The sequence below is a fragment of the Platalea leucorodia genome, assembly GCF_965183815.1.
Source record: "Platalea leucorodia genome assembly, chromosome: 11".
NCBI classification, from domain to species: domain Eukaryota; kingdom Metazoa; phylum Chordata; class Aves; order Pelecaniformes; family Threskiornithidae; genus Platalea; species Platalea leucorodia.
The window spans coordinates 22,768,149-22,793,429 of NC_138833.1; the positions used below are offsets into that span (position 1 = coordinate 22,768,149).

General features: G+C 45.3%; 1 protein-coding gene across 1 annotated transcript in view; it reads right to left on the bottom strand.

The window, feature by feature from the left end:
- Positions 1–1,620: 1,620 nt before the first annotated feature.
- The window catches only part of NSG2 (neuronal vesicle trafficking associated 2), a gene marked incomplete at both ends in the record, with an annotated part of 35,505 nt that continues 11,844 nt past the window's right edge, over positions 1,621–25,281 (bottom strand). The window contains 3 exons of the mRNA XM_082323995.1: positions 1,621–1,812; positions 3,386–3,496; positions 23,184–23,303. Coding sequence (XP_082180121.1) covers positions 1,621–1,812; positions 3,386–3,496; positions 23,184–23,303 — 423 coding nt within the window. The remainder of the gene's footprint in view (positions 1,813–3,385; positions 3,497–23,183; positions 23,304–25,281) is intronic.

Here is a 25,281-nt window from a genome sequence, read left to right on the forward strand (position 1 = left end):
TTCAGTGGTTTGCTGGAGTTCTGACTGTTGGTGGAGGGGGTGGTTTGTACATTTTGAGAGAGAAATGAATTTACAGGTGGAAGGGGAAGGAAGGATAGGAAATCAGACAATGGCATTTGGCACTACATTTTAGCTACACTATACAGTTATTTATCATGAAGCCTGTTAGGACTGAGGAGTTCTGCCCTCGTTTACACCCTCTAGTGTCTATGTATGCGAAATGGAGGACAAAACTGCCCAATGCAGGGGAAGAAGGGGCCAGGTCCTAATTTCCACCCCAGTCTAGCCACAAATCTGAAAAAGCAGCCTTCGTCAAATGTGAACCTTGTGCACTCTGCTCCTGCTGCTCCGTCTCACCCTGCCTGCGCTACTGAGGAGCAGAGCTGCTTTGCAGCCACGGCTTGCAGCTCTGAAAAAAGAGAATCCTTTTTTTTTTTTTTTAAAATCCCATCAGTCTGCACTAATTGCACATGCCGTTTGTGGGGAGAGGGTGTTTTACATTGGCCAGGACTGGATTAAGCTTGGGATCTGGTCTGTGTTTGCAAGCAGAGATTTGATGGGACCCTTGTACTCTGAGGCCATCCCTCTCTAATTGCCTAGAATGACATTAAATACTGAAGTATCTGAAGTTGAAGGAGGGAAGCAGGAGCATCCCACTTCATGGGTGAGGAAAATTAGGGGCTGAAAAGTTAGAGGCTTAATACTGTTCTATACTATCACCACTCTTGAGAGGCTCCTCAGTGTATACTGGCATTTCTTTGTCTCTTGGTGGCCCTCCAGAGGGAGGACCCAAAGGATGAAGCCTCATCTCGCGTAAGGGCATGCAGGAAATCCGTGCAGCAGCACAGAAATAAAGCCCTGATCTCCTGCCTCCGAGCCCTGTGCTCAGAAGTATATTCTTGATTTCACTGTGGCAGCCTCCATCTGCTTCCATCCTGCTCCGTACCCAAATGCCACCTAGGATTTCAGCCTCAGAGCCCAGCCAAGGTCACACACATGCCTCCATCTCTCTGGATTTCCGTGCAGGGCTGTGTGTGCGGGCGTGTTTGCACGTGGGTGTGTTTGAGGGAGGAGGGGATGCTTGTACTTCTCTATCAGCAAATGAACACTGATGCTAGATTTAATTTGACAGCAACATATCCCCCCTTTGGCAAGCTAAACAACATCACCGTGTCTTTGTAACAGGTTCCCTCCACCCTCTCTCTCGAAAGGATTTCAGCTGTTCCTTCACTGCATGTCAAGCCATGCCACAGCTTTCCAGCAATGACAAAACTTTGTGGGATTCTCTTTGCTGCTTTTATCCTCTCTGGCTGTTTATCTAATTTGCTTTTTTTGTTTTTTAATTTCTTTTTCTAACAAATAGTTAAGCAATGATTTAAAAATATTTTTACATCGTAAGGTACAGTCAACATCAAACATGCCTTTGTACAAGAGCTCGACTCGGTTACAAATCAACGAGAACAATGCACGAAAAGAAATATCCATTAAGATGACTCCTGCACTTGGGTTTTATTTATTCCTGTTGTGCTGTTAGCACAGCACCCTCAGCTAGAGCAACGCAGTATAGACATGGTGTTGTCCCCCCCACCCTCCCACTTTGCCCGTCACCACTTGTTAGCTTTAATGACCTTCTGTCTTGGCAGCCTTGGCTTCGTGGTTTACCGATCCTGAAGACAGCCAGGGCGATACGGCCCGGGAGCTGGTCTGCTTGGCCATGCTGTAGTGGCTGATGACGGTGTAGAACCTGCCCCGGGAGTTGGAATCCTGTGCGGAGTAGTAGGCGTCCAGCGAGGCCGGGATGCACCGCTTGTGCTGGAAGCAGGGAGAAAGCAAGAGAGGTAAGGAGCGGTCCCATCAGCCTCAGGCTCTCGCTTTAAAAATCTGTTAGCTGTTTGCGCGGATGACGTTTGACTCAGACTTGCCGCAGCGAGAGCGTCTGCTGCGCAGCCCCGGCTGCCTTCCAGCGCCGTGGGAATGCACAAAGTTTAGAGTCGGGCAGCAGCCTTCAAACCTGTTGCTATTGGCAACCCTGACTGCAGGCTGATTTCATCCGGGGATGGGAAATGGGGAGTGTACAATGACGGTTGGACTGGTTTGGTACGTTCCTGACATGCACAGAGACCGAGGCCCCTTGCTGGCGTCCAGGCTGGCCGAGCAGCTCTTATCACATGCTGGGCTGAAAGCTCTGTAGAGCGAAGCCCAGCGTTAATCCTCGGACAAGCAGAGGACAGGCAGAGGCAGAGTAAGCTGCTTACGTGCTGCTCTGTTACGGTGTGTTATCTCTGACCTGTAGGACGACCACCTTGGCCGGGGATGGTAGGAAGCGTAGCCCAAGTGGCCAGCCCTTGCCAGAGCTTCTTGTCTGGGCAGACACTGCCCACGCATCTGCGCTGCGCTAGCGCGGGCACTTGTGTGCTAAGAACTGCACAGATAGATAAAACAATTTGCTTTGCAACAGCTGTAAAAGAGCAATCAAATGGTAACAGATGTCGGACTGGTTGGTATTCCCCAGAGTCAAAGTAGCACCAAGGACACAAAGGGCCTGAGGTACAATTATTATTAAATTATGAGATACCCCAACTCCCAGTTCAACGTGGCTAGCTGAAATCTGAGTCCAAAACCTTTACTCTTTTCAGAAGTTCAGGTTTGGATCTGATTCTGAAATTCATTACTCCATCCTTCATTTTTATACTTCATTTTTATATACACTTATATGACTAATACACCACCATCCTTACTCTATTTTCCAGCCCACAGATTATCCCCAGTGTGGTCAAGACTCCTGTGAGTTTATGAGTTTATTCACAGTAAGGAGTCAGTGAACTATTTTGCAAACTCTTTTTTTTTTTTTTTTTTTAAATCTCAACAGACCAGGCAAATCGTTCTCTGTGAATATTCAATATAAAATCACTGGGCGGCGGGGTTTTAGCCATTAAGTTACATGGTTTTGCTCTTGATAGAGGTTAAAAAGCACCTAAAAATTAACTGCATGGGCAAATTCGGATTTCTTTCACAAAGGACACATGTGCCAGCACTCCGGGAGCTTGCTTTGCATTAAAATGTATGCCAGTAAACCTCAGTCACTTGAACGTGTGGGAAGCAAACACGGGATTCCAGCTGCAATAAATCCATTCACAAATATGAGGGATTGTTCCTGAACATCTGTCTGCAGTGTTCACCAAATGCTAATCCCAACAATTACAGTGTAACAGTAGCTGACGGAGGCAGATGCAAGTCCACATTTCCCATTACACTTTTCCCATTTCAACACATTCTTGCCAAATGTTCTGTTTGGCCTGGTCAAAAAAGCAGACTAGACTGTAACCATGTAGTCAATTAGAGTCTATCATTATCTCAGGCAATTCATCCGTCTGAAGTTTCTTACCTTATAAACAAATCCATCTGGGCAACTGTGGTCGTAAGTAAAGGCTTTGTATACCACAAGAAACACTATGCAGGCAAGGAATGCAAGAGCCAGACTTATGAGAATAGTGACCTACAAAAGATGGATAATGTTACTCCGCATATGTTAAAATGGCATACGAGCAACCTCATAATTAAATGACTTATAGTAGCAGCCATCCTAACAGACTGCAGTCTTCACTCCACTGTGCCGTACTTAACTAAGCATGGTAATTGAATGAATGCTAGATCCAATAGCCCTGAATTCTCACATCATTTCCATCCCGCCACAGACCTTCAGGAGCACACATTCCTGTGTTTAACCCCTTGCAAATGTATGGATTTTGCTGAGGCATTTGGTGTTCTCGGAGGCTTTGTGTCCCCATGCTCTCAGCTGTTCAACCGGCAGCATCATCCGCTGCCCCAGCAGGATCCGCCAGCAGCCAGAGTCCGCGTTCGGGGGCTAATTGGTGCAGATAAAGCTGCCTGATAACCATGGTGGAATCCTGCTTTTCTGATGGCAGAGGTAGGTGAGCAGGTAGGAAGAGTGAAGCCTTTGTAGCACACCTCCCTTTGTGCCTTCTGGCCGATGCGACAAGGATAAGTTGTGCCTCAAGTACCCTGCAGAAGGGAAGGGCAGGAGAAAGGGAATCCTTCTCTATTTATCAAAGGAGAATACCCCGACCACCGACAAAGCCCAGCGTATAAATCCCACAGCATCTGTCCAAGAGCAGATGCCGTTGTTGGAGGTACCAGACACGATGCCCTCTTTGGGGCTGAAATATTTCCCCTCTCCTCATTCCCAAGCACCTTACTTTGCTGCACCACTCTGTTTCTTTGCTGTAGCTCCCTTCCCTCCAGCCCTTCCAGGTCCCTCTTAAATAGTTCATTCAACAGCAAGTTTCCCGGCCCCATTCAGATGTCTAGACTGAGACCCTGATCCTTGATTTTAGCTGAGCTGTGTCCTCCCTAAGGACCGAGCAAGGGTCCCAGATGCGCTCTTGCTCTCCCCTTCCCCAAAGCTTTCTTGGTCCCAGCCAGTAATTCCGCAAATGCAGCATAAATGGCTCTGGACTTCTACTGCCTGAATTACAGCAACCCACCCTGTCGAGACTGCAGTCTCGCACTCATCTGGATTAGCATGAAAAAAATATCGTTCCTGGGGCTCCAGTGTTACCATGCAAACCAGAGTTCCTAATCAAATGAACTCACAGAGATGATGGGGGTGGGAACAGCAGTAGGGAAAATGTGGAAAGCTGCTGCACTGCCAGCAGCACGGGGAGGGAGCTGCAGCCGCTCCCCAGCGTGCTCTGGCTGGCTGGGACGGAGCACCAGCAGCACGCAGTTTGCAGGGTGTTTGCCTGCAAGGGGAAGGGGCTGCAATGCTCCTGTGCTCGGGGAGCCTGTCAGAGCTCACGCTGGGGAAGCTCCTACAGCGAAAGTTTGAGGTCAGGCATGGGTTTACAGGAGGGATAGGATCAGTGAGGCTTTTTCCTACCCACAACCTCAATCTGTTTGCTTCAGAATCCCACTTTCCACCAGAAGCCGAGCCCAGGGCTGCAAATTTTCCCTGGTCACATCAAACCCCATCCACTGAGAGAACCGCAACGGTAGGACGTGGCAGGGACTGTGCGCCTGCCCCCAGCTGCTGCCCCTGCCTGCAGGCAAGCTTCCACCGTACCATGCACCTGCTCATCCTCCAAAACACGCCCCCGTCCCAATATCAAGGCTGCACCTACCTGTACTAAAGGCAATCATTATCATTTACTGCCTTAGCAAGGAAAAGCCACAATTTTTTCAGCTCCATCTAGTCATTCATATTAGGACAAGAGGAAATGGCCTCAAGTTGCACCAGGGCAGGTTTAGGTTGGATATTAGGAAAAATTTCTTCACCCAAAGGGCTGTCAGGCCCTGGCCCAGGCTGCCCAGGGCAGGGGCTGAGTCCCCATCCCTGGGGGGATTTAAAAGCCGGGCAGATGTGGTGCTTAGGGACATGGGTTAGTGGTGGCCTTGGCAGTGCTGGGTTAATGGTTGGACTCAACGATCTTAAAGGTCTTTTCCAACCTAAACGATTCTGTGATTCAGGGTTCATCTACCCTTTTGTTGTTACAGTTATGTCACAATCCTCTTTGTTTTCTTGTACGGGTGTTCAAGGAAACTGAATAGTAGGTACAGGCAGAAGTTGTTCCTTAACTTACGCGTAGGAGACTGGTGGTGGTAGAAAGTGGGGAAATACAGAGATAATTCCTACAGTATACTGGACAGGCTTGTCAGGAACAGCAGCTAATAAAGAGCAAGCTAGCCACATCTCAGAATTCATCAATATTATATTATTAATATAATAATAATATTAGTAAATTACTAAATTAGTAAATTACTAATTAGTAAATTTCTAAAATTAGTAATATTATATCAATAAAGATGTTCTAATTTCTTAATATTGGTTTACACTGAATTTTGCTCTAATTCTCTCCTTCAGTCATCATAGCAGCTGTAACTCTGAGAACCTGTATGACATGCAATCCCTGCACAGACTCAGCCTGTAATTGCTTGCAGTGCAGGAAAAGGCTTCTCATCCTCATCAATCCTGCAGAAAGATGCACTGCCTGGTGAGACGTATTCCTACATCTCACACAGCACATTGGGACCATTACTCAGAGAAGCTAGAGCAGCCCTGGCAACACCACCTGCAATGCTGGAAGATCCAGAGATACGATTTTGGTGGCTGTTTCAAGACAAAAAGAAAGAGTGAAGGTAAATCTGCACGTATGGTGTTAAATCTGATCCAACGCATCCAGTTCAAAAGTCAGGAAAGGGAGGTGTGGAGACTACATCTAGCAGGAGAGATTCGTAAGTTCATTGTTAACTGAGAATGTTTTAGAATAAAGTATAAAAGGGTAAGAAAATTGGGCTAACAGGCTTTTCCAGTGATGAACAGTTCACTGAAGCCCCGACACGCCTTTTCGAATAACTGCTCGTATTAACCTCCTCCTTGGGGCCTAATCTGCTGCAAAATGGGTCAATTAAGCAAAAGGCAGCTGCAGAGGGAGAAGCACTTACTGCTGGATCTCATCAGAGAACACGTGTAAGAGAGTCCTGGTGTGCTGAAAGGGTAGCTGGTGGGAAAGGAGTACAGTTGGATGAATTGCGCTAGTCTAACCAAGAAGATATGGGCTCCGCCTCCTCGCCATCAAAGCACACTTGCCTGCAAGTTTGCATAGAACTATTTCAGACCAGCCTTACGATAGCCCGTGGGTTCCCAGCCTGGGGAAGCCATGGCCCTTTCCATAGTGCTGAAGAGGAAGAAGTCTCAGTTGGATTCAAGGGAGACGGAAATGGAATTTGCCATGACTTCTGCCCCCAAAAGAAGACATATTACACCTGGTAAAATGAAAAAAAGTTACTTTGAAAAAAGCAGAGTCAAAAGGGGAGACTTGCTGGATTAAGTATGCCAACACTCTTCACTTTTTCCAACAGGAGACCTGGGAAAAAAGACCCCTCTCCAAAAAGACCCATCACAACCCAGCTGTGGCAGGCCAACGTGGAAGAGCATTTCCCCCTGTGGAATACACGTTCATCAACTCTTCCCCACTTATTTAAAAGGGGAGCGTGTTAGGTACTTCCTCCCATAACAATTTATGTAGTAATACAAAGATGACAATGACACAAGTCCCCTTTGAGGTTAGTTTGAAGGCACTAAAGCAAGCTGTACATCTTGCTCTACCAACGCCAGTGCTTACAGGGCAGCCCTGGCTAGAAATTCAGAAAATAAGAAATGCTCAGCTCTCCAGTTTGGTTGCTCTGCCCTAAATACAATGTACAATGAAAAAAGAAATCTTGCTTGAGTTAAGCTGAAGGAACAAACTTGTGCTCAGGGCAAAGGAAGAGACAAAGGGCAACGAAATTACACCGAATGCCACCTGGGAATGCATAGAGCGTAACTCAGTGAGAAAGTACTCTTGTTCCTGCAAAATAAGAAGCCGCTCATCCTCTAGCTTTCTTTAGCAAATACAACCTTCATCATCAGCGCCAGCAAGAGCTGCACGCCAGCAGGACGCATACACCCTGTGCGAGGATTCCTCCTGCCCTAACGTCTACCTGGTGCCTTTCTCCCCCCCTGCATCCCTGGCTCCTCCACCCTGGAGGATCCCTCGGGGCTGACTGCACCCAGGGAAGAGCCTGTGAAAGGGGAATATCCCCGAGCTGTCAGGTGCCTCCCTCACCCAGAATGACTCCGTATCTGCCTTCCCCAAGCGTTGCCACCACAGTTGCTTTGAAAGCTTCTCACTCTGAGCCAGTTAAAACAGCCAAGTTCTTCCTTTAGCCTTTAGAAAAAGAAAGAACCGAGCTGTCTGGAGCGAGAATGAATGTCCCTTCTTTTGTTAAATCCCACGTACATGCACAGCCTATGGAAATAACCATTAGTAATGCGATTTGACTGGTTCCTTTCCTCTTGTCTGCCCACTGAGCCCCTAAAAATAATAAATTCCCCTCTGCTCTGCCGCTCTGCTCTGGCAAAGTGCTGACACCCAATTCATTACCTCCCAGGAGCAGGTCTCTCCGCCGAGCTCTCCCCTCCCTTCGGGGTGTAATTGAGCCCATTCTCACCTCCCTACTGCCGTTTCATGCACTTGCAAAATTACAGCGTGACACAATATTACACATGATGATACATAGTGTAAAATTGCTCTGGGATGAAATGTCACGTAAGATGTTAAAACCCAGAGGAAAGGGAAGAAAAATCCACCCCCGGATACTTTGCCACGCCAGAGCTAAGATCCACCTCTCGAGCTATTCCAGAGCACACAAAGCTTCATTAACATTCAAACACCAAAGAATCACAGAGCTGCAATACCTAATAAACCTCCACTTTTTTTTATGATTAACATGAACCTTGGCAGTCTCTAAGCAATATAAACACTCACAGAGGGGAAATAAAATTTAGTGAGCAGATAAAACCTAGGAGTGCTGCAGGCATGAATCTGTCACGTGTGACTGCTCGAGTGGGTGAAAGAAGGGGGGGATGCGCCTGCCCCTTCCCCAAAGTCTTATATGGTTCCCAAAGGTTCCCTTAAGAGGAGAGCATCTTCTGGAACGGAGAAGAGAGAACATCGTTACCATACCAAACCCCCCCCCCCATCCTCCACAAAACATGGAAAGAGGCCCTCAGCATCAGTGAAGGATGATGTCAACCTCCCATCAACAACAGCGCGCTCGGCTTGGTCCCTCCCCACCTTTCCCATAGGTGCAGTACATGCTGTGTTTTCACAACAGCACAGATATTAAAAAAAAAAAAAGATATCTCCTCATCAGGCAACAGGATGTAAGTTGCCACTAGGTTTTGTTGCAGTGAGATGATATCTAATTGCAATGGTGTTCCAGTTAACCTGGCTTTCATGCTGTCCATCGAAGTATCCTTCCTACTCTCTTTGATCTCAACAGCTGCCCATGATGGTTTTTTTTCATCAAAAATTCCCTTCTTCCCTTTCTAGCTACCGTGAAAAGCCTTATTTAAAAGCAAACCGCAGAATAATGCCACATCCAAACAGCAGGGCATTCTTTTAATAGCCTTTTCCATTGCAAGGTTTCTACATTTTTATTCCTTATTGTTTTCCTTGGCAAAAATGTTCTGGTTTGTGCCCTTAGCTTTCAGAGAGGGTGTGCACACTTCACTCCCCATGGAAGTCAACAAGAGCGGGGTGGTGCCTCCAAAACTCGAGCCTTAGGGGCTTTGACAGCAATACTGGTAGCTGCTGAGCTGCAGAGCCTGCAGGCAGCTCCACACCAGCCCCGGGCTGGTGCTGACCGTCACACAAACCAGTGAGGTACCCGGGTGCCTTGGAGTCCTGGAAAACCGCAACTCTCTGGAAATACCTGGGGGTAAAAAGGAAGCGGAGAAAGGCAGACCCTGAACGGAGGTCGATGGGAATACCACTGCAGAGAGCAGATATTGGTAAGGAAGGATTTTCAGGCAGTGGGGGGGGAAGGCTCTGTCAGCAGATGGCAGTTCCCTCAAATTTATGCACTGTTTGAACTGAGTTGACAAATATTTCTTTTCCCAGTGGGGACTGGATGCAGACGGCTCTCTATTAGTATTCAGCATCCAACCTGTGCTGGTGAGTTGGGGAGGCGGTGGTTTTGTTCCCACTTAAGCCACATATTACTTGCATTAGCAGCTGGAGGAACATAACTTATAATCATGGCCCTGGTGTCAGGGCTTGTCATTCCACCTTTGTGATTTGTTCACAGGCTCCGCTGACGGTGTCACACACTGCGAGGACTCAGCATAAAAATGGTAAAAAAAAAATTGGATAGGGAGAGAAAATACCATGGGCATTCAAATGCAAGCCACCTCACAGGGAAACAGAGAAGACATCCCACAGAACTGTGAAGCAACACCTTTTGAAGAAGTAAAGAGTTGTTTTTTCTAACCCAAACCACAATTATTCTATGAAATGAATCACAACTAATATCTAACAAATTTACTCTGTACAATATGGTCGGCAGAAGGAGCTCAGTAAGATTCCAAAAAGATTTGACATTCATATGGAGAGCCTCCACATGGCTTGAAGTAGGGCTTAATAAAACAAAAGGCACAGCCCTCTCTTCCCCCACCGAGTTCTCGTATTTGATGGCATGAACCAGTCATTCAGATCCAGATCCACAAAGCAGTCAGGTGCTTAAATCTCCTTTAGTTTCCTACAGGACACTAAAATCAGTAGGCACCTTCTGTAGGCTCAGAGGTCTTCAGAGGGGTAAGAAATTGTCCATTTTGGGTTTTCATACATTGCTCTGCCACATCTGCCTCAGGGTCAACCCAATGAGTTTCAGCTAGTCTGGTACGGCACTGCAATCCTTGTGCTCCTCTCCTAAAGCTCAATCCCATCACTGCTCATCACTCAGGCAGCAGCCTTAGCATCTGCTGCCCAACATTTCATTTGGAAAATCACCGTGCTGCCCTTTCTTTGGGGGGAAAACAGCTGCATTCAGTCCAGCTTTGGAGGAACTCAGCAAGAATCGCCTGCTGTTTCTGGACAAGGCACAAGCCCCAGGTGCCCAGGTGTTTGAAACCACCCTCCATCTGCCACCTAAGCGGAGCCATTGTCAGGGTGCAAACGGATGGGGTGATCTCTATCAATCGGCCTGAAGAAAACAGCGCAGGATCTCTCTGCCATGTTCATGCAACTCTTGTGAGAGGCCAGCAAGCAGGGATTTTTCAGCAGCGTGGGCAGCACTTCTTAGGTATCAAGCATGACTTTTTTTCTAAACCCGGAAAATAAATGTTTGACTCTGGATACCTTTCCCACTGCTCAGAGCACGCAACATATATGCTTATACACGTTCAAAATAGGAGTACAGCCAAGAAGATGCCACAACCAGGAAAAGCATTGCTGTCTATAGAAAAACCAGCCAGACAAGCAGCACCCAGAGAAGAGTTAATGCTCTCAGAGTGCAGAGTTGTGTTTTACTGTGAAGGAGATCAGTTTAATTCCCAGGTAAAGATCATTTACCATGGAAAAATCCCTACAAAGTTCTGCACGGTTTTCCTAGTCTTAGCAGCTGTAATGGGAATAAGGGACCTCAGAAGCCAGATGCCTCTCTCCATTCCTGCACTGCAGTCTCACCCTCTTCACCTTCAAGTTTGTCAGGCAAGGATGGCACTGACGAGGCCGTGTCTGGTTCTCCAAGCTACCTTCGGTGTTGCTGGGTATTAGGAAATTTTGTGACCTTTAATAGGCAACTCAGTTGAAGAAATTCTCTTGGCTTTAATTTTCTCTTTGTAGAAGAAGGAATACTCTGAATGAGGCAAAATTTGTTACAAATAAAATTGGCAGAAATTCTGTCAAGATTATTTTCATAGAAGGGCATAAGAGCCATGCTTGGATAGGCAACAAGGCTCTTTCCATAGTTACACCTGGAAACCTATCCATCCATTGACAACCTAGACAACTTGCATGCAAGAAAAAAAATCACAAAACCATCAGTCCATTTGCTGCAGGGCCAGTCCCAGAGGTCCTGCTGCTCAGCAGAAAGGTTTCAGCTGCAAGGGCATCTCAGTATACGCTCATAGATTTCTGATCTCATTATAAGGATTTTTGCTTGACAGTGAAAATACAGGAGGGTAATTTTTTCCCCTTCATCCCATAACTTCTTCCAGATGATAATCAGATGTAAGCTTGACAACATTAGATCTCGACATGAAAGCTACAGCTAAAGTGAAAGACTCAGGAGCGCTTCCCAGCTCCTGGATCCAGCTGTCTGTCCTGGCTGCCTCCCACCTGCATGCCAGGATGAAATCCAAGCGTGAACCACCCCATCATTTGAATCCAGGTTGCTCATGTAGGAAAACCCAGGCGTGTAGGCAGGGAGGGAGCCACAGGCTGACAGATCACTCGGATAGACCAGGGGGATAAGGGCTCTGAAATACACCCCAGAAGAGCTGCTCCACTGTTCAGACTCAGCCAAAGACACGGTGTGGTGCCTTGCCCAGCACCCTGTTACACAGCCTGATCTGCTCCGCAGGTAAAAATGATTAGGCTGCACTTCTTCGAAAATGGCATTTCACTTCTGATTTTTAACAATCTTTTTGTAATAAAAGTTGCTGATTTTGCTGATTTTATGGCTACAGCTTAGCCTCTGAAATTTTGAAAGGCTAAGTGAAAAAAAGCAACACAATTGGGTCTTCATATTTCCTTGGTACTGTTCAAGAAGATGTAGGATTTGTCCTTTATTATTACAGCACAGCTTTACTCCAGATGGTGTCCAGATTCTTAAGTAGCATCTCTTAGGAGATGCTTTGTAAGAGGGAAATGTCCTTAGTCATGTACCTACATCTTCAGAGCTACAGGAGAATACTCCTTAGTGATGCATGGCTTCTTTCACGAAGCTTAAGGGGTTTTTTTTTTGGTCCTTTACCTTAGAATTCATAACCATAAACCAATTTGGCCCCAATTCTCCTACAAACACTGAACACCATCTATGAAGATGGTATAATCTTGGGGTCCAAAACCATCTCACATCTGCTCCACTATTTCATGGGTTCCTTTCAGCCCCCACAGCTCAGCAATCAAAGTCCAAAAGACTCACAGAGGAAAGAAAAGAAAGGGTCATTTCTCCAACTACCCTAAAGCCTCAAAGGTATCCCCTGGGACCAGCACTAGCTGCCTCTGAGCCAGTTTGCTACCCCAGCCATGTCCCCGTCGGCTCTACCCATCTCTGCATGCACCACCCCACCACGACTACGCCAGTGAACCTCTCCCAGTTTGCAAATCTTCAAAAGAAATCTCTGTCTTCCGAGATGGCTACGGACCCACCAGCAATTCCTCTGCTCTGCGCCTTGTAATACTGTGAGTGCAGCACGAGTGTGGAACAAGAACACCATGTTTCTAAGCAATTTGTCAAATAATTAAATTATGCACGCAATAACTAGCTGGCTCAATTATATTAGCCAGTCTCCATCATGTAATATAATTTCTAGTGGCTGTTTAGGCACTAATAGCCTCAGATCTTTTTAACTGTGTCTGGTGCCAGCTGCGATCTGCATGATGTCTTTCTGTGCCAAGTCAAACCCCTTGAAAGGAAAATTCATGGCTCGGTTTCCAAGCCCCCGTTCGTTACAGAAGTTCTAAAATGCCATTTTCAATAAGGATGCTTCCACCACTGAATATTAGTGAATTTCCACTGAGGTAAACAAAAAGCTCTGTTTGGTTTGCTTTTTCTTTCTGCCATTTAATGCCATAAAAAAAAAATCATCAGAATAGGCTGGTATGTTGAAATGTTATAATATTGCTTCTAGGAACACCAAATAAATACATGGCCTTTTTGGCAGACCGTACAGGTGTTTAAAGGTCTTTTTCCCCTCCCTCTATAAGAATATTTTCTTCCTTTTTCAACTATCATAAGCCTTGCTTCCTTATTTCTGTGACTCTGCTACCTTCAGAAGAAAAAAAGGAAAACCCCAAAATTAAACAAGTGGGGTGACTCAGGAACACTGCTTACAAAGGTGCTTTTCTTCCCAAACCCATGGTCCTAATAACACCTGACGTACCATTTCATGAGCTGAGCAACGCTGGAAGAGGCTTCCTTCCAGATCACCAATTTGAGATGGTTTTTCAATTAGTGGGCTTGCAGCAGACAGCTGCCTCACCTCCCCAGCTAACCCTTCCTCAGCGACATGCGGCAATTGCCCGCTGCATTGTGCAAAGCCTTGCCTGTGACATCTCCTGCGGTCACTTCGCGAGGGACGTGACAATGGACGTCTCAGCTCATCCAGGGGCCTTTTTAAATGCATTAACAGGAATACAAGATAAAGCAAGTCATCAGTAAAATGTCTCCTTGCCTACCCTTTGCCTGCCAAGACGCAACCTCTGAAGAGTCTCATACACGCAAAATAATCCCCTCTCCCTGCTTCCCTCACATTGGGTTTGGTGCAGGGAAAGCATTAGGAGCTCCGAGTAAGAACGGGTTCAGGGATTAGCACGGGGCAACAGACCTGGGAAACGCAGGTTGTGTTCCTCGCTCTGCTGCTGGCTTGCCTTGACACCTGACACACACTCAGGTCCAGCTCCAGGGCTTGCTACCCGCTCCCCACTGATGCTCACAGATGCTCCAGCAAGATCCACCCAAAGCTGCAAGCATCTAAGTCTCCAAAAGCTTGGCCTTCTCTGGGCCCGGGTGCACAAAACCACCCAAGCACCAACACCATCCCACGGCCAAAGATCAGGCTGGTTCTAGGGAAAAGCTGAGGTCTGTCTGTTTTATGAAATTACCTTCTTCCACAGGCAGGGTAGTTTTCAACGCAAACCTTTCCGACTCGAGTATTGATGCACTGGACTAAGGCACAAAATGGCATTCCTCCAGGCATGTTTTCTTGTGTATTTGCCTCTCCCATCACTTCTTTATATTGATTTTACACGTGACGTTACCATTTTCCTCATCGGCCATCAACAACAGAAGACTGGATTTAAAAATGCCCAGAACAATTTGAGCTCTGTATATGCCAGGGCACAAGCTAACCTTCCCCACCGCTCCCCAGTCCCATGGACTTCTTAGATAAAATTAAATCAAAGGTCAAGCTTGCACAAATTAAAACACCTTTGTTCAGTGCACTCTTGTGGTTAAAAAAAAAAAATCAATTGGAAGTTTGTTCCTTCAAGAAGGTCAACATATTCACACGCATTTCAGCATCTATGTCTACCATCACGGGTCAGGAAATAGAGCTAATACTATGGCAGCATTCATGGTCCAGTACACTCATTTCTCTTAAAAAACTTACTCTTACTATGTGGGTGCTTCATACAAGGACAAAGTGAGGACTTGGCGAGCAAAGTGTCTCCTGGGTAACTTAAGAATTAAAAGCCTTTCCATTTTAAATTAGAATTGTGAAGCTTTATTGCTGCAAATGACTTACAAAAGCTACTCTTTTAAAAACAAACAACAAAAATGAATAATCTAGCTGATTACGATCCCTTCACAGGCATGAGGCCAGTTCCATTAGCCGTGGATCTGGCCCAACAGGCTTAATACATCTGCAAGTACTAACAAGAGGGAGCTCAGGTCTGCTTAACATTCAATCAGCAGCCTGTGCTGCTTTATAAATAGAGAGAATGAAACATTACATGGAAAAAAAAATGTATGAGTGAAGCATTTCACTTCCCTGATTATTTTTTTTTTCTTAGCATTCTGTGGTTTGGCTACAAGCCTCAAAACGTACTTCATGACAGTCAATAAACTTTGCCGTGGCTTCAGTCCGCTGAAAACTCTTTCCTCCTCCATCCCGTTCGGTCCCTTTGGCTACATTAGCCAAACCAGCATTAAGCGTATTTCATTCCACCTCAAATGCTGACAAGAAAATTACCCAACAAATAGGGTTTACTGTGGGGTGGCAGAGGTACCAGAACAAAGCACGGCAGTGGGTTGTTGAAGAGAAAGATGCAGGGTAAGAAATCATTCAGATTAAATGGAAACTGCAATTACATTTTGTAATTAGCAGAATGGGTATCTCCATGCAGTCGCTTATGGAAATCTTTTTCAAGCATTTCGTTCCAAAGCAAAGGGTCAGTTGAGGTTTCTGCTCTGTTACTCCTTTCTTCCTCCAATAGATCATGGTCTGGAGAATTTAGATTCAGCACGTCTACCCCACAAACCCTTAGTCATGTGAATATTCGCTGTGACTTCCATTTTTAGACATTTTCTGCATAGCAATTAACTTTCTTCTTCTCTCCAAAAATCAATTAAAGGCAAAAAATAACCCTGAACAAATCTCTTCAGCTGATTACTCTGTCAGTGCTCATAGACGGCAAAAATAAAATATATTTCACGTGGCTTTTCTGACTTTGCAAAAGAGTATGTGTGTGTGTTTCTGTAAAAAAAGAATATAAAACAAGAACACACTAAGGAACGATCCACTTCATATAAAAGCCATGTCTTTTTCTTTTTTTTTCCTTTGCTTTGCTAGGTGGTCCCTAAGCCAGTCATTTAGAGCATTCTAGTTAAATCAAAATATGCTTTTCTTGTGCGTGTTTCAGACATGGAAACTCTTCCTGGCTTTACCTTCTCGGGACCCAGCCTGTACCAGACAGCCAGGTATTAGCTGGGAACTCTTACAAAAACCACAGACTTTTACCCAGGCAGGGGAAAGCTTGCAGGGTTTATAGTCCCATACCTGGGGATGTGATCAGAAATACCTGTTTTCTGGCAGCTGAGCCCACATTCAGTTCATCCTCACAGCTCCGAATTGTCACGGAGGACCACAAACGGCTCCATCAATCTATCTCCATGCAAGCTGTGAGACCAGCTAGGACAGATATGACCTATCTTCTCTTCCATTGCAGCCAGAGGAGGAGAGGAATGATTTCGGAGCTCAGGCAGAGAGATGATGAGCAACATTTCTCACTTCTTTTCATACACACAAGTGAGAGTCTGAATCCACACAGGTGCTACTTTGCATTAGGTGTAAGCAGACGCAAGGGCAGGCAGGGCTGGGCAGTGGATTTGTGAGAAAGGAGAAACTGTGACCCTCTGCATTGCAGTGGAAAATATTCAGCCTCCAAAGACAAGGCAAAGTGTGGATCCAGAGACAAGTCACTCCATCACTGTCTAGAGAAGACTTAGGTGAAGAGAGGGCTGCCTGACACCCCTGCAAAAAGAACATGCCCACTGCCTCCGAGCCCACTGGGAAAGAGACTGCCTGATGACAGCTGAGCACTCCCAAAGGGAGAGAACAAGCCTCCAAATCAGTCCCTGGAGGCTGAAATGAACCCCTTCATACTGACACCTCTCCAAGCCCCTCTTTGAATTGATGCTATACGTCTCAAGAAGAGGCTATACCGTCCCCGATGCCAGTGCCAGTGCCGGATGCCCAAACGCTATTGCCACTGCTCCCCTGTGCCTGCCACCTTTCTGATTTTCCTCCGTTTTGTCCCTCGTTCTCCTGGATCACACAGCCCATCCCAACGCTGCGCAGCCTGGAAACAACAGCTCGGCCACATGAGCAATTATCACCAAAGTGAGAAAAATCTCTGTGTATTAGAGCATGTTCCCTCCCTCGAGCACCACTCACATTAGTCAGTGTAATGGGATCTTTCAGCAGCCACTCTGCATCTTCCAGATAACCGATGTGATGTGGCAGTCGCCATGGTAACATTGTTATTGGTAGTATTAAAAAGCAGTAAGGAAAATTGTCCTGCTCACACTCAGAGGAGTCTTTTCTCTATGAGTTACTCCTGCCTTGTGCTAACTTAACAATTAAAGGAATCTTTACATTTATTTAGCTATTGAATGGGCACAATGAAAAGCCCCATGCCATTTTTCTAGGATTCGTTCCTTGCAGGTTGGAGGAAGAACTATCAGCATAAAGCAATAGCCTACAGGTGAAAGCAGAACGTCCTGTGGAGAAGTTTGTAGGAACCATGGCAGGGAAGGGGAGTTTGGGAAGCGGGAGCGGGGGGAGCAGAAAGAGAGGAATGCCACATTTGGGGCTGGGTGTGCGTGCAGCAGGGCAAGGGAGAGCTGCCACCTTCACAGCTGCAGTGGTGATGTGCCCTTTGAAAACAAGGGCGGGGTGGGCAGGCAGACGAATGTATGCATTCAGGGCAACGAGGGGAGGGGATTCGATGGGTCAGATTCTAGTGCTGCAAGCAGGGGAAGCATCTTCCATTTCAGCAAAGCTGTTACCAAGAGCAAATCAAACCCTGGCCCTGGCCCAGAAAAAATCTTTCTTAATTAGGAGGCAAGTGTTTCAGATACTGGCTTGTTTTTGATAATGAAAAATGATTGCGTCAACGTCTGTTTTGTAGGGTGTGGCTGGAGACAAACTGATTTTGTTCTAAGTCTTTCACATTAGGTCAGAGGAAAATAATTGTTTCAGTATGAGCGTTTCAATAACAGAAACATTTGAATGGGTTCCACTATATTTTAAGAACCTGATGAAAAGTTACTGGATCAGAGCAGTTTCAGGGTGGAGGGAGGAGTGGGTTGATCTAATGATAAGGAATATATTGTCATTGCATACTCAACAGGAACGGATTACACAGCCAGTGACTCTGAAATGGATCTTGCCAACTTGTAGCAAAAAGAGTGAACTCCCAGTCTCCTTCAGTGAAGTAATGATCAATACTTGCAGATGATTTTTCCAGGTAGGTAAATTGCTCATAAGAAAACATCTTAAATATCTCAGTGTCTCCCCCGTACACCCACTCCCAACTTGTTCTGTTAAAGACAAGTACATAGTTTAATTATTCCAACTCTGAAAGACCGATAACTTCAACCTTCTTAAGAAAATGATCCATGGAAAGGAAAGAACTGTGGAAGACTTGAGAAGTCAGACAGCTATGGTAGGTAACTATCACCCAGCTAATAGTCATTAAATCACCGTCTCCCTGCAAAGGCAGTAATGAATAGCTCTCTGGCATTTAGGGGTAACAGAGGTCAAACTGGTTGCACGTGAACCTACTTGTGTAATAAAAAGAGCAATTTGTGCAAAACCAGTGACCGACAGGCAATTACGTGCATCAACCCAATGCTCTGTGTTGTAAGCCTATGCTGAAAGACCACTCCAGTACTTCTTCTGGTGCTATTTGGAGCTAGAAAAATCTGGGCAAACTCAGGGCTAGCACAGGTCTGCCTACACTCACTGGGTCTGACTGGACCAAGCACAAAATCCATCAGCAACTATTCTCCAGCTGGTTTCTTCTTAAGCAGGGTGCTGATGTCTTGAACACAAGCTTCAGCTAAGTGACAGTCAAGAAAGTGGGTAGAAACCCACTCTTCACCTTATAAATGCTTCTGGCTGATTTCTGTGTTATCTGGACTGGTCGGAAGACAAACGGAGTCACTGGAAACCCTGTCCTCCAGAAGTAACAAGACTTCGTTCGATGGTTAATCTGCTTGAAAAGCAGAAGAGCATTTGATCTCATTTCAGTACTGATAGAAAGACATAAGGGCAGAAACTCCCAGGAATGATGATACTCGCATATGAGAGATTGTTCTTAAAAGCTGTAACATAGGATACCACTGGCAAAAAGATGCAGTAAGCCCTTCCTCAAGTGCAAAGGGTTAAATTCGTTGTCCCACAAAGGAACATGATAGAGAGTCATGACATTCGCAGGCCTTTTCTAATGCACCTCGGTGTCATCAGTGGATGGCAAAGCATGGTAACAGGAGCTACCTTCAGAGCATGCAAAATGGAAGGCAAACACCAGACACCTCCAGACTGAGAAACCTTGGTATACATCGTTACTTCAAAATAAAATCTTTGCAGTTCAAAACCTTCCTAGAGGGACACACTCCAAAGGCATAAACAGTCTGGAGGAGGCAAGGTCTATAAATCACTGCCAGTCAGCTTAGAAAAAATGTTGTCATTGCTTCTCTGTGGAGGAGTAAAACAAGAAAAGAAACTTCTTTTATGTATGGATGGCTCAACCATAATGCTATTTTAACATCATTTTCTTGTAACCCATCTACACACAACTATTTAAACATTTGTTATAAAGTATGTATGGGGTGACTCATCCAGCTGAAGAATAAGCCTAATTGGTCAAACTTCCAGGACACTGTGTGCTGAGCTATAGAGAATCATAATCTCATCTATTAGGAGATGTGACAAGTTGCAGAAGCTATCTAAAATTCCTGGAAGAGGTAGTGTGAAATAAGAACCGTTGCCTAGGGACAGTCTCTTCTTTACGATAATTAAAGAGCTCAGATCTGTGCTATTCTGGATGGATGAAAAATATGCATGCATAAGCTTAAATTCTGGCGTTGGCTTGCTCATGCGAGAAAGTTGTCTAATAATTCATTATCCTCTTCAATAAAAGATACCCAAAAGGCAGAATAAAGGGCATCTGTGGATTTGACTGCCATGTTCATATGGCCCCCAAATTTCCCCCGGGGACCCTGCTATTCTGTATAATGCAGCTACATGACTCAGAAAAAAACCCAAGAACTTGGGGAGAGTTTCCTTCTTCCCTGAGAACATTCCCATACCAAGTGACCAGAAGTAGAGAGGAAAGAAAAGCACTTCATAGACTGAAACAGAAATGTTGAAAACCCTTCCAGCGAGGAGGTTAGTGGGTGGGGAGCACAATCGTAAATATGGAGTCCAGCAGCATTTTTCCACACACACTCATTAATGATATTCACTTTGCCGTATTTCTGTTTGAATTGATGATAATTCTACCGTTTGGGTGAGAAATAAAATACAAGACATCTCACTTTTTGTATTCTCCAGGATGCCACAGCAGTGCAGTAGCAGATAGGAGAGGACCTCTTGGCCATTTCTTCGCATCCTCTTACTGTCCTGTCTCTCCCCCCAACATGCAGGTACCACGTGCTGAGACGCATTGCTCCTCCTCCACAGATGAATAGAGCTGTAGTAGCAAATGGCTCCCTATGAAAACCCTTGCATTGCTGTGGACTCACACTAGTTGCACATGCATTTCCCACACAGCTCTCACGTATTTGGAGTGCACAAAACCAATGGATCATCTACACTTGGATGGACTATTGGCCTTTCCCTCCATCATTTCTCCTGCAGAAATCAATGGGATGATTTACTTGCTTCTCCCAGTGTACAGCTCCCAACAGCCTGGCTCGAGTATAGATGAATACTTTAATTTTAATCAGTGTGTTAGCAAGAAGTTGTGGATGGTGTTTCAACACACCGCATACTGGAAGGCTATACAAAGCAACCAGCCAGCAAAAGAAAATATGATTATCTCTTTTTTTTTTCCCAAGCTTTTAAAAATGTAGCCAAACTGAGATAATAAAAGTTAAGTATTTACTATGATTTCCTCTTACAAAAAACAAATGTAATGATTTCATCAGTACCAGATAATAGGCCTGCTTATAACCAGAGGGCAGTATTTTTAATAACTTCACTAAAAATATGCACTGGTACAAAAATGTGGTGCAATAAAAAAAAAGTACAAAAGGTAATGAAATATTACCTATTATCTCAGCTCATTTTTGTCAGGAAATAATACTACAAACTTAATACGATACACGGAAGTCTTATGAAAAGCAGGCAGGGAGAGGCTTATAGTCTTATCCAGTATTAGACGAGAGGCTGAGTGATTAATAAGTTGACACTGAAGAGCAGAGAATGGAAATCGTGTGGACTTTAGGGAAAGGAAATAGCTTAAACATGAAACTGCCACGCTGCCAGGCTGCACAGGGAGAGGCACAGCTCCCACAGCCATCCCCGCCACGCCGCAGAGGGGAAGGCAGCTTAAACCTCTGCCGGTGCCGAGTGCGCAGCCGGAGCCCCGCTCCCCCGCGCCGGCCGCTGCGCCGGCCCCGTGCTCCCACGGGTGAGAGCTGCGGGAGAACCGCACCCAAAATTGGAAGGGCAGAGGAAAGAATACATCACCAGGAGAGGTTTGAATGCAGCAGCAAGGTGGGGGTTTGAAGAATGGGAAAAATAAGATACTCTATAGAAGGGGCAGATGAAATGAGATTCTTCCATAGCAGTGGATGAGCTATATATCCAACTTACAGGCCGCCGGCATGCGCAGCGTGTAAGGATGAGATGTTCTTGATTGCTTTTTTAAATAACAGGGCCAGATCTTTTGATGGGATTAAAACTTGGTCTTACACTGACCTTAACACTGTTCAGGGCTGCAGGATTAAGTTTTAAATACCCAGTGAAGCACCGTTACTTACAATATCAACAATAATGCCATTTATTGCGGGTCACAAGCCAACACATCACTTCCAGGAGACTCTACATTTACTGTTGTTTCTCAGGCACATGGTGCCTGGTTCGGATTTGTACATTGTTCACACTGGAAAACGTCCGCTGCCATTTCCAAGACTGGGGATTTAACTGCGGCTAATTCGCTGTTTACGTTACTAGTGCCACCAGAGTCACTCTTGGTGGTAAAGAGGTACTACGCACGCAATAAGATCAGTGAAGAACGCGGTCAAAACCAACAGCATGTGAGCCCCTGGTAAGTAATTTAGATCAAAACATGTGATGTCCACTGAAAAAAAGAAACCAAGAAGCTATAAACATTTATTCACAGCTCTCTTAAGAATAAATTATGGCTTTAAATATCCTGGATGAAAGCAACAGAATTGCCCTTGTGAAATAAATGTTAGTGAACTTCTGGAAAAAACAGAAACAGTGCCATCCTGTAGTGCTTCGGAAGAGAGGAGCTAAACACTTCTCCTTTCAATAGGTTGAACAAGCCTTATCTTGAAGTTTATTAAGGATGAATGGTAACAATTTTTCCTGGATCACATTCCAATTTTAAAAGTGATAGTTTTCTTCTAAATTACTAGAAAATAATTATAATAAACTTTTCTATTTCTTGCAAAACTAAGAACAGCTGGGCCAAATGAAAGACTGTTCAGTTCCTTGAGTCAATTCCCGTTAATTGTCGAGGATGACAGCCTTTCACTAACATTTATAAGCCCAACCCTAGCTTTCGAGGAGCAGGCCTATAGCCAGGCACTGCCTACTCTCTGTTTGCTACTCAAATCGTTGATGTTTCCTCTGGCTTTGGCAACGTGAAATCAGATCGCACGTTTTTATCACTCGCGTGCTCTGTGGTTTAGGAGAAGCACCGTATCTTCTCAATGAAACGGGAGAAACTACCAGCAGCTACACGCTTGGCGTCTAATTTTAGGAGGAACTGAGCCATTCTAATATGCTGCAGTCAACAGGAGCTGAGGGCACTCAATAATTCATGAGTTTCTTTCCACGTTGGAGTAGAGCCTGTTGAAAATTTCTCAAGGAAACATTTTTCATCAGACAACTCCAATTCCTGTGAACCAAAGCTGCTTACAGGCCCGGATATGCTTGGATACCTGTCGAATAACTCTTCTTTTATCCAGTTTGAAATGGCTTTTAATCTGTAATTATATAATTATATAATAATAAAATATTTTAAATACGGAAAAGGCTGCTTGACTACAAGACAAAACAATTTTTAAAAGATGAAACAAACTGTCACAAACAATCTTCACCGTGTGTTTTTTTTTCATTTTAAACACAAATGTTTGAGAACAAAAAAGATACAAACATGTTTTACTTTCAATTTGGGCTGGAAAACATTTTCATAACTTTTCCTGGGAAGAAAAACATTTCCTACTTTAGCTCTAGTTAATCTCAGGCCCGGCCTAAAATAACCCAAACGTTTCTACTCACTCGGAGAAACCTCTCTTTGACCCTCGGGATCAGCGGAGTGTTGAATTTGTTATGGCTTTAATGTCACTTCGATTGGGTTGTTTTGAAGTGAATGGTATTTGCGTCAGAAGGCAACAGAATAACCGTGTCTTACCTTTAGTCTTTCTGTTACACCATCAGTGAAACTGACTGTGAATTCAGCAATTTTGGGCACTCTGAGTTTTCCTTTGTTCTTCTGGTCAGGCTGATATTCTGTTCTTGTTTTCACAATTACCTGGAAAAAATCAGCACTTTTCAGGTTTCTGCACACAGCATACATTTGCTTTGTTATCTAAGCTTTTCTATATAAGCCATCCCCTGGATCTACACGAGTCTCAGAACCATAAATTAACACAAACTCATCATACGCTCAGGAACTGAGAGAGCCGGATAAATAGTCAGGGAGATACAGAGACCGCGGATAGCGAGCTTATCACATTGAGTCTTAAAACAGCTGACAGCAAAATGTTTAACACCCACTTTTGTTTAGGACCAGGCACATAATTGTTATATCACATTCAACAGGCAGGACATGCAGAGTAAGTCCATCCTAAAGAAGGGCCTCACTTACTAAAAGCCCTGTCCTAACAAGTTCCACTGAAGCCAATTTAAATTTAGGCCATTTGGCGTCTCATTTATTCAGGCTCTAGATTATCAATATTAATCTCATACTATCACCTTGGTTTTCCCCAGAAGATCTCAGTGTCAATTGCTGACTAACCCAGGTCCTACTAATCTTATAAAAATGAGGTGGCTTATGCCGATGGAGAAGCCGTAAGTGGTTTTTAAAAGGGTACGGTCAAATTACCAAAATTGCACTGTCAATCTACACTGAATTTAATCGTAACCCAGAATGACCCGAAATATTTTGGGTAAAATCCACCCACTGCAAACACAGAAAAGGTAACACCTGATGCCAGCTGCTCCCAGGGGCGCTGGCGCCAGGGCTGCTCTCTGGAACGAACAGCCCTTCAGAGGAGCGAGCGTATCCATCCCATTAGACACCAGAATCTTAACAGACTACCCATCCATGGGCCTGTGCAGCAAACTAGCACTGTGCGAGCATCCCGGCGTAGCTGCACTATCTTCACCCGCTGGAAAATGCAAGGGAAGACAAAAGGGCCCTGTCTTCAGCACCGGCCGAGAGCTGGAGCTCGTCCCTAGAGAGGGGCCGTGGTTGTGAGCCCACGCGACCGCAGCGCTGCTGCACAGGCTTCCCAGCCCACAAAGCACGGAGCAACGTGGTCTGGTTTGCAAGGTTCGGATGGGTTAAACGCAAAAGGATAGGAAGAATATTGAAGCTCTCGATCCCGGGGCGAACACCTCCACTTTTTGGCCTCCCATTCTGAACTGCAGGACTATGCAGCCGTCAGCCTTGCCAGGGTGAAAATTAAACACTCCAGGAGAGGTGACTGGTTCATGGGAGAGTGACAAGAGTGATCCTAAAGCTCTTTGTTAGAAACAAAAAGTCTTGACGGATTGAAAAAGATTAAGTGATACACTAGGTTGAGTTACCAGCTAATGAAGAACTTATTTCCAAATGATGATAGCAAAGTCTGGTTTGGACCAGAGAAAACCCCAGGTATTTAATCCTCCTGCACTTAATGCCAACTGAAAATCAGAGTGAGAGAAAATCAGCATGGAGCCATAAGCCAATTTTCTGGATTCAAATGCAAATCATTAAAGACTGATGAATATTTACATCCTTCAGTGAATCCCTTTCAATAATATTTATTACAGTAGCATTTGCAACATTAAGACTTGGGAAGAAGAGGGGACAAAAAGCCACCCAAATATATTTGTATTAGCATTTTGGAACTCAGGATTTCTGACGAAACAACATAGATGATGGGCAATTGGGATGAACCCTAACCCTTTTACGGACTTACTGTCGACCCTAACCCCCTGTGCTCTGAAGGGCAGCCCAGCACCCTGTGGCCCAAATAAGCAAAGCTCCCTCCCCAGCAGGACGAGCTGGCCCGGCTCAGCTCTGAGTTACGCGCAGGCAGTAAGCTCCTTTCTGGCTCCAGAGGAGGCAAGGGCACGCGGGCCTCCATGCAGCTGGCCTTGCCAGCCTCCTCGCTGGCCTCCTGCAGACCCAGGACAGCAAATTACAGCACGGCAGCCATCAACGCTGCCAACCAGCCGTCAGAAATCGCACTCATTCTGCTTTCAAACCTACCAGCCACAATAGCCACTTCTCCCAAATTCAT